Source organism: Denticeps clupeoides, chromosome 3 (genome assembly GCF_900700375.1).
Source record: "Denticeps clupeoides chromosome 3, fDenClu1.1, whole genome shotgun sequence".
Classification (NCBI taxonomy): Eukaryota; Metazoa; Chordata; class Actinopteri; order Clupeiformes; family Denticipitidae; genus Denticeps; species Denticeps clupeoides.
This window is the reverse complement of record NC_041709.1, coordinates 30,700,716-30,717,088: the sequence shown is the minus strand read 5'-3', so window position 1 is coordinate 30,717,088 and position 16,373 is coordinate 30,700,716. Positions and strand designations below refer to the sequence as shown.

Sequence of the window (16,373 nt, the reverse complement as noted above, 5' to 3'; positions counted from 1 at the left end):
ACCTTGGTCCCTCTACAGTATGACATTTCAGACGGCATTGACATAACTAAATGACATCAAAAGATGAAGGTTGTAAATTAATTCCTAAACTCTAATATAATCCAACAGAGAGAACAAAACAAGGCAACCACAGCAGTTGACACAAGTGGCACGCAGTGCTGCTTTGTTTGTCCAGGCTTTCCTCCTGTTCCCCGTGTCTTTGTTCCAGAGACCACGTCTGAATGGCGGATTGTTTTACCATGGGATTACATTCCGGGAACTGGGATAATAGCGGGATATTTGTCATTGTCGGCGTTATGGCTGTCATTCTGATGACTTAACCCACCAATCCAGCGTACGATGATCAAGAGGTCGTGCTCCTATATGTTACACGATGCCGCGAAGCGAAAATTTGATCCTAATATGGGATTGGATGATGGAGGGTGGGCTCCCCGAGGAAGACAAAGGGAAATGAAGTCGAGATCCTGAGAAGCTTAATCACTGCTCTAATCACAGGCGCATCTCTGCACTAAATAAAAGCCTCGTCTCCCTCCCTGCATCCCTTCCCACACAAAAGACATGGAGCTAATTCCACCTCCTAAGACATGGGGGCCAGGCAGTTTTTCTTTTTTTTTTGGTGGGCGGGGGGTGCTGTGTCTGAAGTGTTACCATGACAACGCCCCGCCGCTCAAGTATAAGTAATTAGCAGAAGCTTTTGGGTACGACTGGCAAGCTTTTGAAGCTGGAAGCTCATTCAGACCGAAATGGATGCACATCAACCTCACATGCTGGCCAGGCCCAGCCACACACACACGGACCTGCTGCTTGTTGTTTGGAGTGTGGGGGAGCATGGTGGACACATGAAACATCATCTCGTAGTCTTTATACGTGGTATAGAGAGAGTGGGTGCCCGTGGAGTCCGCTGGAGAGGGAGGAAGAAAGAACATTTAAACATTATACACAATATGACAATGACAGTCAAATAAGACGATCGGTCAGCCTTGATGACTGTACAATGTCACCTTTGCTGCATGTCAGATTGGGCAATAAAAATTTCTTATGAAATGCAACGATTGAGCAATGATGCAAAAGGGGAAATGGTGTTGCCAAATTTCAAAGAACTGATGTTTATATTATGCATCAAATGGGCGATTCTCTGGAAATGAAACAAAAATGCTAAAAAAAAAAAAAAAAAAAAAAAGTCTGTAATACTTGTCCTTGTATTTAAGAAAATGTGGAACATAATTTAATTTCAATGCATTTCAAAGCATCATAACAATAATATCATAACAATATTATTATAATAGAGAATAGTCAGTTTGCAAATCCTACTGGTTCCCATGCAAAATGGGCCCAAAAATCTGTGACAGTCTTTTAAATCTAAACACACAGATGAATAAAATTGTCCAGCAAAACAATATAGTTTCATTAAACTTGGAAGTGTATGTGTGCATGAGAACATGCAAAAGTTTAACATCTTTGTTGCAGTAGAGACTTAAAAATCAAGGAAAATGTAATCCTTTATATTTAGGAAATCAAATATATATCTTTTTTGTCGAGATTTAAACATTTGTTAAACATTTGTGTGCACACCACTAGGGGTTTGGACAGGGGCCCATTCACATAGCGATTCTGACATTTTCAAGATCAGTCAAACTGGAAGGGCACTGCCAATGGAAACCTGCTTTACTTCAGTCAAAAGGCTTTCTACGGCAGCACATTGATTTTCTTTTTCTTAAGCCATTCTTTGGATGAATTGGCAGCGGGGCTCAGAGTCATTGTTGTGCTGAAAGGTGAAATTGTCCTTTAACTTGTGGCTCGACGCAGTATTTTTGTGTGTGTGTGTGTGTGTGTGTGTTAAAACCCCATTCATTCATTCATTCATTCATTCATTCACTCACTCTTGTTGTCCAGCTGTGCTCTATACTTGGTGAAGCCCTTAAGTCGCACTCTTTGACCCAGCAGGTCCAGGAACTCCTCGAGCGCAGGACCCCCGCTCTCATTATTATACATCTCCTCCTCGGTGCTCTGGCCCGCCTGGCAGTACAGGATCCCCACCTTATGCTGAAAACTCAGCTACAGAGAAACGCAAAATGAAAAATGCATTATAGATTCAACTGTTAATGAGGTGTGCCATTTATTAAAATAAAACATTTTCTCTATCTAATTTAGAAATGAGTTTGTGGAGCACTACCGATTTCGCAAGCCCCACAAGCACAACCTGGCCACGTTCCACATTGAGGGAGCTCTTCATGGAGAGAGGAAAGAAAAAAAAAAAGCTTTCCACCCGAGGCCATCGATACGCATTTCATGCATATGGTGCGAGACTGTCCTGGTAAGTGTGCTATCAATCTAAGCAGAAGGCTCCTGGCCGCGGCGAGGGCCGGTAATCACATGCGCGTGGGGTGAACAGACGCCACTCAATGGCGACATCTGAATTATTTATCAGCAAACACCAGAAAGAAGCGAGGGGGGGGAAAAACCACCCATCCTGACGGTGAAACGGCTCAGCGGATGGGATATCTGACCATGCGAGCAGAGGCAAAGATAAAACAAACAAAGGGAAAGAAAAAAATAAATAAAAATGACGGTTAAATGAACTATGAGTTTCTCTTTATCATTGTCGATTTTCCCCACCAGGTCACATAGCCTCGGTGGGTTGCCAAGGCGGTTGTCATGGAGATGGTTGTCTACAGTAGTGCCATGAAAGATGTTATTCTTCTGATTTTAAAAAAGGGGGGTCTTGAGGGAGCCCCATTTGAAATTGACTTAAAATCAATGTATTCAGACCCCATTCGTCCAAAAAATGTTCTACAAAAGATGCTCCAAGATGTATTTTTTTATATTTAAACTATGTCATGTTCATCTTTGTTTATTAAAACCTTCATATCAAATCAACACTCGGCACCCCTGGCAAGACTTTAAATGCAACAGCGAAAGACAATAATGTGAAATTACTGGTGAGAAAATAATAAAAGTTTATTGCAGTCTTCTGTTCCTCCTGGGCTTGGCACGGCAGGGGAGATCGATCTAGCTCTTGGCTCGTCTGAGATCGGCCCACTTCAATTATATAGTAATACTGCTCAGGCCCCTCGCTCTCTGGTGCCCCTGGGCGAGCAAAAAGGGCCTTGTTCACATAAGAGAATCAAAATGTTTTTAATATCAGTTGTGCTGTACAGTCACTGCAGTGATTTTTCCACCACAATGTTGTGTGCACATGTTTACACATTCTATGTTCAAACAGTTCCATCTAGACATGCTTGCAGCAAGTCACAAGGTTATGTTATGATGTATAATTGTTGTTAAAAAAAAAGCATGTGACACTTCAGTTCTCTGCTCTTGACTGTGGCCAGAGTGCTAAAGGAACGTTACACCCAATCGTAAATTCTGATTAATTACACCACGGGGTGTATTGCAATGCGTTCAAGCAGGTGCACAAACCAACCTCCAAACGTTTTTCACCACAGATACTTGGCGCGTTGAATGTTGTCATTGCAAAGTAAGCAAGCTAGATATCTTGCAAGTATTCACTCCAGCTAGCAGGATGAGATCCACCCAGTTAAAATGGTCTACAGGAAAACAATTTGGGAAATCAGCATGATCTGACAGGTAATTTGGAAAAATCCTCTTAATAGAAGAATATTCCAATGGACAAGCCTCAAAGTGATTGCTTATTTCAGGCACCCACAACAGCAGTTCAAACTCATATATGATCAAATATACAATCTTACTTGCATGATGGCATCTGAGCCCCTAATTTATCGTTCATTTGACATCCTGGTGATTATGGTCCAGTAATTACAAGCCCTGAGGAATGTTTAGTGCCACAGCTATATATGAGTGTGCAGCCGGGAAAACCAGCAGAGCACTTGCAGCAAGCCTTCTTACTTCCGTTTTGTTGCAGATAACTACCTCCAAGTCAGCTGTTACGCCTCTGACGTCGGTGACTGACCTGCTAACAGGGTCCAGCCAGTCATCCTCCTGCGCTCAAGCTGGAAAGAAAGCACCCCTGCATGTGACAGGTGTGCGGGAGCGACGTGTGGACTCACCCCTTGCTGGTCCAGTTTCAGCAGTTGCTCGGGGACCCTGGGCGAGTTAATGGCCAGCCTGAGGCACTGGATATTGAGCTCAGGCACCACATACTCCAGCACCTCTTTCAGGGGCAGGCCGCGGGACGTGCCGTGCTTTGCTGTCGAGGGCACGGCATCTTCCAGGATGGCCCCTCTCAAAGTCATGAGCTGCAGTGGAGAAAGAAGAGACGAAGAATAGGACAGGGAGTGAGTCAGATTAAGGGAACTTATTCAATTAAGATTAATCAGTGCGTGATCTGAAAAGCTCCTCGCAGTCTAACTGCTAAATCCTCATTACTGCAGCGGTGGACAGATCACATACTGGGCCCACAATCATCTGGGCTGATGGCGCAGCAAACAGCACTTCGGGTCTGACACGCTAACGCTCGCTAAGCAACGTGCACTCCAGGCATGAACTATTAATAATTGAGCCCTGTTAACAGTGTGAGATGTCAGAACGGCTTTTAGCGTTAGCATGCCCTTGTGGCTTCTCTGGTCTACTCTCACTACTCCTACCAAGATTAATATGCACTTATGCCATGGGGAGGCTGTTAAAAATGTGTCTCATATTGTATGCATGTGGAGTAGCTCACAGGGTGGTTCTTTACGCAGGAGTGAGGTGGATCATATGCCAACTACAGAAAATGGGATTAATGGAATATTACCACATGCACAAATCAATAGCACAGATGTGACATCAGGTCTGGGATTGATCTGTATGGAAACCTGAGCATATGCACCATCTTTATAACTCCCTATGGGCAATGACACTTTGCGCAGATATCAGAGAACATTTTAAGAAAAATAATTAATAATAAAGAACGTGCAATGGCTGCCATGCAGTCTCTCATTGGTACAATGCAATCTGGTTAAATCTGAAATCCAAACAGGCACTACCTTGAGGAAACCAAATCTTGCAACTCAATCTCATTTACATTTCAGAAACATGTAATCTAGCTGGAGTCAAGCTGACATCCATCCTGCGAAACATTCCTTCCGGCGTTCCGCTAAAAGCGTCTGCATTTCCTGTAGAGAGCGCTTTGGACCTCTATACATAATGACTGACCTCATTTCCTATGTACTGTACACCTGAAGCAACCCTACTTCCTCTGCTCTTGAAAGTCTTCACAATGCATGACTATGACAGTGCATTGTACTTATACCCTATCCAGTGACAGACTGTGGTCCACATTCCAGAATGCTGTATGTTCAGAAACTCGAATCCCTCTGTGGTGCATCTGCACCACGCCTTGTAAATGACCAATGTTCCTCATATGTGATGGGACATATAGTGGGGTTGCTTATGACAGAGAAAGGTACCTCGCTGGTCCTGAAGGCGACTCTGTAGTTGTACTGAGCTCCATCTCTTCCATCGTCCAACCTCTCTCTACGAACACTCACCGCCACCGGCCCCAGGTTCTCATCCACTCCAAAGTAGTTCTGGTGTTCTGTGGTACAGCAACACAATACAATCATTTGTTTAATTTGAGTGGATTAAGCCACTATTGAACAGAAAGGAACACACACCAATGTGTTTTGGCCACAGGGCCTTTCTCAATGTAGTCATAAAAAACATGACCACAGAAGGGGAGTGATGAAAGACAAAACCTAATTAGACCTGGGAGATAAGATACAATTGTTCGTACTCTTCAGTTACAGAAAGAAAAATCCACAATGGTCACTGAAATCATTTATATGAATTGCTTTAGTCAATGAAATTTATGCCCAGGGACACAATGAAAATGCTGGTCATGTGATGAAACGAAATAGATCATGTAATATTGTTGGCAAATAAAAACAAGACTAAATATCGTTTACAAAATAAAAACTACTAAAATGTCTCAATTTTTGTTGACTAAAACAAGATTAGAGGTTATCTCCTCTCATTTGATAGTGTTATTATATCACGGTATCTGTTTCCAGTATCTCCCATCCGTTCACACAGATGACGTCACTTCAACAATATGCAATCGTGGCACTAATTCCATTTCAGGATTCTTCTGACGGGACAGCAAATGGCTAGGAGAAAAAGACAAAGCGGTCTTTTGGATGCACTCTTTACAAAGAAGTTAGAAAGAAAACCAAATGTGTGTTCTAAAAACATGAAACAAATCAGAGCATTACCCATGTCTGGAATGGATGTAGAGGATTCTCTAAGATAGCATTAATTTAATAAGATAACCTTGTTTTAATTATGAAATTGGTCTGAAAAAGAGCATTTAGTTTTTGTTTGTTCTACTAGGTACTTGTACTATCCTGACTGGGTTAAATAGGATTGACTCAAATTTCATTGTCTAAAACTATAATAGTAGATAATACTATAATAGACTATAATAGTAATTGTTTTCTCTGACTAAAATAAGACTAAAATGCTCAGACTTTTATTTGACTGAAACTTGACAAGACTACAATGAGCACGGACATGACTAATAAAAACTAAAATGACAGCTTGACTAGACTAAAACTAAAATTAAGACAGGCTGCCAAAAACATCTATAAAGTGATAAACTGCATGCACTCACCATCTTTGTCCAGGCCAGTTTCATAAGTTTGTTCTGTTGAACCACAATTCAAAAGTAATGTCTGGTTTTTAGTATTGTTTTGTATTAATTCTTTTGTTGATTTCAACTGATTTCAGTGACCATTGTGAGTGTTTCTTTTTGTCCGCATGTGTAAGCTCTGTTAAAAGGCTTTAATGTTGGTCTGACCATCTGTACTTAACACTGTGGGAAAGTGTGAGATTAAAGAGGAAAACACACACATTACATAACATGCGATGAAGGTGTGCTACCACACCTTTGTTGTAGAAGAACTTCTGGTAGTAGTAAGCACCCAGGTCCACATGCTCAATGTTGTAGCGCTTGATCATCTCTCGCTGCAGGGGGTAGTTCTCTCGGGTCACCTCTAGAACTGACACTCCGGCATTGGTGCAGCTTGTGCTGAGTGAGGACTCTAAAGTATATCCTTCTCCTCCAGCTCCATAGGGCGCGTTGTTGGCCCGTGAGAGTCCAAGTTTTCTCTCCCCTTCTCCTCCAATCTCATTTCGGAAGTAAGGGCAGCTGAGCACCAGGTCACTGCTCTTCCCATCTCCCTCATCTGGATCAGTACCAATCCTCTGGCCGAGGTCCTCGCAGCTGCCAAGTGGTGATTCACACCCAGGAAGCAGCTCACTGCTGCCCTCCCCCGGCCCTCCACTCTGGTGCTGAGATGCGGCAGAAGCCCCTGTGGTCACGTTCTTCCTGCGCCCGAGGTTGGCACGGTTGGCGACTGCCTCACTGATGTTGAAAAGCACACTCTGGACATCGTAATGGCCAAAGCATTTCTGGAAGCCCAAAGGCCTTCCGAGAATCCTGGTGGCTTCATCCAGCTCTGTGTTCAGTCTCTGTCTTTCTCCTTCACTCTTCATGGTCTTCAGCCTGCGGAAGATGGAGGTCTCAATCTTTTCCGACTTTTGCCGCTGTAGCAAGGTCCGCTCTCGCTCACGGCTATAGAACAATGAAGGATCTACGTAGTCCAGATTGGAAATGCAGATTATGTCTCCTCGTGCTATCTGTGCAGCGGTCTGGAGGCTGGGGGAGAGAGTTGTACTATACTGTGGGTACATCTCAGGATACGCCAATGGAGGAGGAGCACTAGCATGCTCCGAATTTGGTTCCGGATGGTGAGAACCCCGCAACGTGCCTAAAAGTCCCTCTCCCGACTGACCCTGCCGATCGATGGAAGATGTGCTGCCATACTCGCGGTGAAGAGAAGCACCAGTGTTTGGGTTGACTGCAGTCTGGTTCATATCCTCGTTGCCGATGTCGCTAACGGTAACGTCACTGTTGCTCCGTGGTCGGAAAGGAGCGCAATCTCCTTTGTAAGTGGTGTTGTTCAGAAGGTCGGTTAGCCCATACTTTGCTTCAAGGAAGTTGGCATTAGCATGTGAGCCTTGGGAGGGGTTCACTGCGTTGTCCGTGTTCTGGTTGGGTGGAACACTTGAGAAGCTTGTCACCAGACTGTCATACCGGGGTGGAGGACGGTTGTCATTGGTTTCCTTTCTTATGGGCCAGTCCGACACTCTAGCACGGACACCCATCTTGGGCATGGCCGGTGTTCCTTGCACATTTGAGGTGGGAGGTCCCATGCCACCATTTAAAGCTTGAAGCTTTTTGCTGAACAAGTTGTCTGTTTGCATATCAACGCCCTTAATCTCTCAGGCTACATCTACGCCCCTAAATCGGGAGACAGTCATATCTACCGATCTAGCAGCTTTGAGGATAACAGTTCATGAAGCTGCTACAGTGTGTCATTGTAAGAAGTCTTGCTCCTAGGGATTTAGTGCCAGAGGGTCCATTATCCATAAAGGTCCAGACTAATCTTGGTCCATTTGGCCACAGAAAACAACATATAACACAGAGCTGATGTTGTCATTCTTCCATTATATGTTACTATGTACATTTCTACAACTCCCAGGAAAACCTGAAATTGAAAAAGAGAAGGAAAAAATCAGTCATATGAAAAAGTCATCCATTGATATAATCAAATAACAATAGCCACATTAAAACAGCAAAAGTAATTAAGATGAACCTGTTCTACCCCAGTTGTGAAACAAATGCAGTCATTCAAAGCCCATTAAGACATACTGTGATTATGGGCTATATAAGAAATAAATGTCATTCTGACACATCCTGACACATTTCAGGATGCACTACAGTGTAAATGCTTTTGAAAACTTCAGTTCATTTATTAAATATATTTAATCTAATAGTTTATTAAATGTTATTCTATTTTTATCAGTAATATTAGCCCAAAGACATACAGTGGCATCACCTAATTTAACAAATACAATATGGTCAATTATCTTATTTCATACAGTCTCACATTAGGAAAATTTTGAATGTTCAATTCAAACGATCAACTTTTTTTGTAACCAATGTTACTTGTTACTGTATAATTATAACAAGTATAAAATGTGCCATTTTAAAGGTCAAGTGTTTTGATGCAAAGCAACAATCACACGGGAGTTTTTCCCAATGTTGTGAGTTTCACTTTGAGATTACACTTTTAAAAAAGAAATGCAAACTCTATAATTCAAACTCCAACTATATTGGTGACTAAATGCTGTTGCTTAAAAGAATGTATCTTTTGAAATTACATTGAACATACACACACACACACACACACACACACACACACACACACACACACACACACACACACAGCACATCTTACATAGCATATAGAACATTAGCCTTCTCATGATGAGGGTATTGAAAGTTTGGCTTAGTGGTATATGTATGTTTAAAAAAAAAAAAAAAAAGTAACAGCCGATTTAATGCTTTAAGACAGCACTGCGAGTTTTTTAAGTAATCCTGATTAAAACACCTGAAAGGCACTTTAATTCCCTGTCTCGCCCGTCCCACCTCGCTCGGTGGAATCCAGATTGGCAATCTCCTATATAATCTTTTTTTTTTCTGTATGTGTCTGGTACAACTATAACCCACTTGCACCAAAAGCGAAGATAAATGCTCCATGGGGTTCAAAACGGGTCAAGTGCTGTCAGCCACACAAATGACGAATTCATACATTATAGAGAGCCACTAGTAAAAAGTGGATAAGATAGGAAATTGAGGAAGAAGAAGCCTCATTAAATTCCCAGCCTTGATGTTGGAGCGATCAGGGGAGGCAGCCTTTAACAGTGGGACACAAAAACATCTGAAAATCCCTCTGATTTGACCCTTTAGTGTGCAACTCTGGTTTTGAGGGACAACTCCAGGGTGAAATGCTGTCTTTCTGTTCAAGTCCACTGAGATCATCATTAAAATGACTGTGAGATGGTAAACAGGCCATTTACATCTTGAACACAAATGCACCACCCTGGCAGTCGGCCTCGGTGCATTGATTACCATTACAAATGTCTGACGCCCCGCTTTCCTGTGCCACGGTCAGTCCAGGAATGGCACAGATACATACCAGGCGACCAACTGTTTCATAAGAACAAGCTGACAACGGCTGATGAAGATTCAAACAGGAATAAGGACACGGGACGACTTCATTATTGTGCAGAACCATCTATCCTCTAAGCAGTTGAGGGTTGCATGGGACTTGGGCCTATTCGAGCCAACCAGGGATGTAAGATAGGATCAAGGTAGGAACCGGGTTCCAGCCAGATCTCGCCCTCTCTCACACACATCCACACACACAAGATCAGAAATCCACCCTTCACCTGCTTCATCCCTCCCTGCTCTATAAAGTACACAAAGTAAAGACAAACAAGTTGGCAAGTTGGCATGGCAACAACGATGCTTCAGTAGTATTCCCACACACACACACACACACAGTGACAGTGTGCCAGTAAGCCCCATGAGTGGCTCTGGTTTCCATGTGAGCCGGGGGCAGCTGTGCCGGGCGGCTCAGGCCAGACGTCTGTCTAAACACGGCCCGGCGGAGCGGCCAGCACAGCTCCCTACATGGGCACAGCCGGACCACCAGAACGGCAAACGAGTGAAAACGAGGCAATTACTCGACTCTACGTTTCACCACAGAGGACAGGTTAATGTCTGCTGTCCAGCATTGCAGGAACTTCACCTTCTGGTGAAGAGGGCCACTTTAGAACTCCCCGGTGCGTCTCTCCGCGCTCCCAGCTCGGTCAGAGCACCACGAGTGTGCATTGGCATAAATGCAGGTACCCATTTCTCCCATTTGGAGGAATAAAGGGGGCGCCACGTGCCTTGCGTTCTGATTGGTTAACCCAATATAGACGTGGGCCTTGTTGGGTTCACGCTCTGCCGAGGAACTCTTAACAAGTCTGAGCAGTCATGGTCCTAATGGCTGTCATGCTGCAGGGAATTTCTGCGGGATTTATTCCAGTGAGGAGCAGGATCGCTCCACATGTGCATTCCAGCATCGCATTAACAGGCACATCTTTACAAAAACACACAAACGTCGCACTCTCTGACCACCTAGAAAGCCAAGGCATGAGAAGGACGGCCCTAAATCGACGACCACATGTTTCCCTCGGTGACGGGAACAGACGGGGGTCATCAAGTAAATGGCTACGGAGGAAGGGAAATAAAACAGGATGAAAGCAAAAGCAAAACAAAAGACAAATGGAGGACAAACAAGACACAGGAGGCCGGGAGGAAGGAGCGATTTCACACACACGGAGGGGCGGGCCGGCCTTCGGGGGGCCGTGGGACGGCAACAGTAACAGGGCTCGTTCCCACTGCCCTTAGCCGTTCCTTCGTGTTTACCGAAAACAAACGGCTCCTCTCCACCGAGGGCCCTCTGACCTGGGGAGGGGGAGGGGGAGGGGAAAAGGCGAGCCAACTGCGGCCCGGAATAGTCCTGTCTGCAGGGGACCCGCTGGGAATTCCAGAACATCTTGGAGAGGGGGAGATTCCAGGCTTGTGTTCTGCTCGTGTGTGTGTGTTGTACCTGCATGCAGCGGGTTAGGAGTGTGTAAAATATTCCATTCTCGTCCCGCGACGCTGCAGCCGCTCCTTTACCCCTCCTTCTCTGTGGGAGGAAAAGTCTGGCTCTTGCTCTCGCCATGTGACCCGGCTGACATACATCAGCTGTTTAAATAAATCAGTGGAGAGGGGGACGGACACGGACACACACACACACACATCTGGCGCTCTGGCCCGCCAACCCACTGGCCAGTGTGGGAGTGTATGGCAAACGGCCCGCGGGGAGATCGAACTTTGTTTATTATAGATAAAGGATGAGCGTGCCTTGCCCTGTAGCACACACTGCTCTCTCTCTCTCTCTCTCTCTCTCTCTCTGTGTGTGTGTGTCTTTTAAACTGAACAGAGCTCTTTTCATTCGAAGCTTACACACAGACATTAGACAGTATTCCAATATTTGCCCTAATTTACCATATTGACCGCATGAAATATCTGCTTTCGCATTGGTTAGAACAGGACATGTGCAATGTTCAGAATCATTATCAATGCTCAACTAAAGTATTGATCTCAGTGTACTCTATAACCACAGTGTTCAAAAGGATGAAATATCTGATAACTTCACTCCCCCCCACATTTGCTCAGACCCGCAATGGGAAGGTTGCCGGTTTGAACCCCGAGCCCACACACTGCTCCCCGGGCTCCTTTCATGGCTGCCCACTGCTCACCAAGGGCGGTAGGTTAAATGCAGAGGACACATTTCATTGTGTCACCGTGTACTGTGCTTCACAATGACAACGACAATCACTTTGCTTTTCACTTTCATATGGTGTCTCTCGGAAGAACTAACTACCCACCCAGCCCTTTTTTGTTGGTGCATAATTATTATACGATTAATGATATAAGTTTCAAAAGGCATGACTGACAGCTCTCACACACCGTACCCCATCATTCTGGACTACTTAAACCCCTACATTACACAAGCAGGTGCAGCGCAGGGTCATCCTTCCTTCTCCATTTTCACACATCTTCTACGCCACCAATACCACTTCCAGTACATCAGTAGATGTATCAGTATATCAGTAGATGTGATCTCTGCTGGACATCCTGGGATATCAGCACTTTAATTCAAGCATTCTGATGACGGTTGACGGTGACGGTTAATGCGATTTAACACACCAGGGCCAACAGCTTACACAGCGCTGTCCCACAGACTCTGGCCTGTCCTAAGGAAGCAGCCAATCTCTGAGCTGGGCTTGGCTAAGAGACATGCAGTCGGGAGCAAATTTGAAGGATTTGAATAAATAAAAAACAAAACAAACAAACAAAAAAAACAAACTGAAAGAAGTGCTTGGAGGTTTTCTGCATCTTGAAGAGAAAATAACTTCCCTTTTTGATGGTGTGTAATCTGTTCGGTCATCCAGGACTTCCTCATTCTGAATGATTTAAATCTGTGCATTTTATTGCATCACTGTGGATTTCTCTGACCTTGCTGAACCTTGTCTTAAAACTGCAGTTTATTGCAATTTTTTAAAAGATTTTTGGTTTTAAGAAAACACCATTCAACTGAGATAGCACTTCTCGAAGTCTTCAAAAATATTCTAAAGCCTGCGGATGCAGGGGAATCTCAGTGCAGCTTTTGACTCTGTGGATCACCAGATTTGAATGAACAGGCAAGAGGAGTCAGCTGGGATCTCTGGTTCTGCCCTGGATTGGCTGTCCTCATACACGAGTAACAGGAGTTTTTCAGTAGCCGTTCACATCTGATACTGCCCCAAATGTGTAGTGCCACAGGGTTCAATCCTTGGACCGTTGCTGTTCTCTCTGATTATTCATCCATTGTGGCATATTAATCAGCTCTTTACATGGATTTAATACCACCTTGATGTAGTTGACATACTCTACCTATCATTCAAACCAAGTCAAATCAACAAATTGTTGCCCCCATCTCCACTAAAATATCAGCCTTAAAATGTCTTTGCGTTTGTTTTGCCTGCCACCAAATTAAGCCTCCATAATCTGGATGTGATTTTTGATCAGGTCTTAGACCTAGACCAAGATCTGTTAGCCATTCCTGTTTCTTCAATTTGAGAAACCATCAATGTTTCAAGGTCAGAGTCAGAGATGCTTGTACATGCTTTCATTTTAACTTGCCTTGATTATTATAATACACTGTACTGAGTAAATACTCTATGGCTTGGTGACTGCTGATTCAAGATTCTGCTGCCAGGCTCTTAGCTGGATCATACAAGAAGGTCCATATAAACTTAGTTCTAGTGCTCTCAAACAACAAAGCCACCCCCTCCAAAACAAGGGAAAAGTAAAAACTTCACCTTGTGCCCCAAGGGCCTCCAAAGCATACCGACAGGAAGAGGATCTGCCCATTTGCAGGGCTTTAATTAAGACTTAATCAAAACGTAATAACCATGTATGGAAGGCTGGGGTGTTGACAGCCTCGGTGTTTGCGGCCATAGCAACATGCTGCACCTGATTCTAGTGATATGCAAACCTGAGCCAGCAAAAAACAACCCCAGAGCAATAAAACTGCTGCCACACACACACACACACACACACACACACACACACACACAGAGCCTACAGACAGCGTATACAGAACAAACACAGACGGTGGTAGAAACAACTGACACACTGATGGGAACAAAGTCCATTTTACCATAATGATGTAAAAATACATCCATGTGCTTGCATATATGCACACACACACACACACACACACACACACGGATGGACAAACAGATGCATTAACTCAAACACACACAGCACAGTTAGCTTTAATCTAACCCAGTTTCCCTGACAGCACTTACTGTACAAACAAACCCTGAGGATCAGAAGAGGCTCTACTCATTAGAATCTAATTGGACCAGAGCACAACAAAGCCCAGCATCCACCCCTGGCCCGGTTGACCTTCATAAGCGCTGCCGTGGATACGGTGGAGGAGAGAGTCCGTCGGCAGGCCTCATCAGATCTGGGACTTTCCCTCCTCCACAGCACGGCACTTCAGCTGAAGCGGCCGCATTTCCTAACTCAGCCGTTTCCACCCCCCCGGAGGTGAATGGGGTAGTCATCATTCACCGCACAATGCAGCAGACCAGAGGCCTGCAGGCCGCGGCTGAGAGGAAGCCGTGAGTGGGGGAATCTGGAATCCTCTGTGTGGTGGAACAGTGGGGAGCTATAGAGCGCCGCTGCACCATTCAGGCCTGGATGAATGAGTCCGGCGGCCCATAGAGCGCAGGAGGCCCTCAAATCTCATCTCTAATACTGGCCATCTGTCCCAGAGAGAGCCGCGTGCACACGCCACACACACACACACACAATAAACAAAATTAAATTTACACGCAAACACACAAGCGTACAGGTCTTGATTAAAATGGATATAGGCCTTTGTTTTTTGGTTGTTTAGAATAAAGATGACAATTCTGGTGGTGATTGTCATAAAGAACAATAATCTTTAACATGCAGGTGTCCTATTGGGTGGCCTTGTAAATGCTTTAGTCTATCTAATTAGTGCTTTGTTTTATCGTTCAGCTATTTCTCCGCATTTTGCTTGCAATGCTGTTTAAAACCAGAACTTCACTCATTAATATTTCATTTTTTTAATGGAACTGAGTGTGTTCTCATTATTGTCTGAGGTCATTGTGGGTAAGTGGAACAGCTCGCCCGGCTGTTGGTTTGTTACAGCTGCAGAATTGCAGACACTCTTGATGCATATTAAATTGAGATGAAACTTGAATTACTCGCGATGCAGTATATATTAATTATGATCTTAGGGATCTTAATAAAATATTGTAATGGCCATGTAAACATTGGTGAAGTCACCAATTTCAAGATTGGCAAAAAAATAAAAAATAATTACTGTGTGTAAAAATTACTATGACATATTTTGGCACCATCATGTGATTTTACATTTATAGCAATGAGCTCCGTTTTACGGGGACAGTCCCACCTGGACGTGGACAGTGACTTTTGTGGTTGTGGGGCGGTGCGTGTGTTATCCACAAGGCTGCCTGCTACCAGAGAATTAAATTCTAGAACAAAAGTGCACAGGTGGTAGGAAAGAAAGGAAAGTGTAGATCGGTCTAGAAGTCATGAAGAGAAACCCTCAAGACTCGTGAACACACACACACACACACACACACACACACACACACGCCAAGAGACACTACTTTCACCCAACTGACACCCTCCTGTCGCGTTGTGACCATACACACACCCATAACACACTTCCATCCCAATTAAAACAGACACACTCTCTTCCCTAGACCCCTCGTCCAAGAACACTCTCCTCCAAAGACAGCAAGGAACAGAAACCTCTTTACAGTCGGGGAGGGGAGGGGTGGAGGGGCGGGTCCCGCCGCTGACAGAAGAGTGAAAGGCGGCAGATGTTGAAAACATTCCAGGGTGTTTATTACCACTCGCTTCCCATCATGTGCGCAGAGCGACAATAACGGCGAAGTCGGGAAAGTGCTAGTTAATCTCGGGCTCGCGCAGAGTAGTGGCTTCGACATGGTAAAAGGAGCAAACCGAGAGCGGGCGTGGCGAATCGGAGCGCCAGCGCTGCCTGAGGGGGGGAAGTGGAGTCGTGGGCGAACCCGGCCCGTCGCTGAGGCACTTCCTAACCTTCCTAACCGGGGTAAATCCATCAGCACGCCGCTAACTAGCCAAGGGCCTGCCGGCAAAACCGCGCCGCGGGTGACTCAGGCCAAAAACAACAAGCTCGGCAAGTAACCGCGGTCCTGAGAGATTAGGAACGGAGGTCCCTGCCACCTTTCGGACACATTTTGGCTCGTGTGGTGGTAGTAGCCTAGTGGGCAACACACTCGCCTATGAACCAGAAGACCCAGGTTCAAATCCCACTTACTACCATTGTGTCCCTGAGCAAGACACTTAACCCTGAGTGTCTCCAGGGGGGGACTGT

General features: G+C 44.8%; 1 protein-coding gene across 2 annotated transcripts in view; it reads right to left on the bottom strand.

The window, feature by feature from the left end:
- sipa1l2 (signal-induced proliferation-associated 1 like 2) overlaps positions 1-16,373 on the bottom strand; it is a 52,075-nt gene that overhangs the window by 23,664 nt on the left and 12,038 nt on the right. For both annotated transcript variants that reach the window (XM_028971176.1, XM_028971177.1), the window contains exons 2-6: positions 6,846-8,510; positions 5,370-5,497; positions 4,029-4,217; positions 1,881-2,055; positions 798-901 (exon numbers count right to left, since the gene is read on the bottom strand). In XM_028971176.1, coding sequence (XP_028827009.1) covers positions 798-901; positions 1,881-2,055; positions 4,029-4,217; positions 5,370-5,497; positions 6,846-8,226 — 1,977 coding nt within the window. In that variant the 5' untranslated portion in view covers positions 8,227-8,510. The remainder of the gene's footprint in view (positions 1-797; positions 902-1,880; positions 2,056-4,028; positions 4,218-5,369; positions 5,498-6,845; positions 8,511-16,373) is intronic.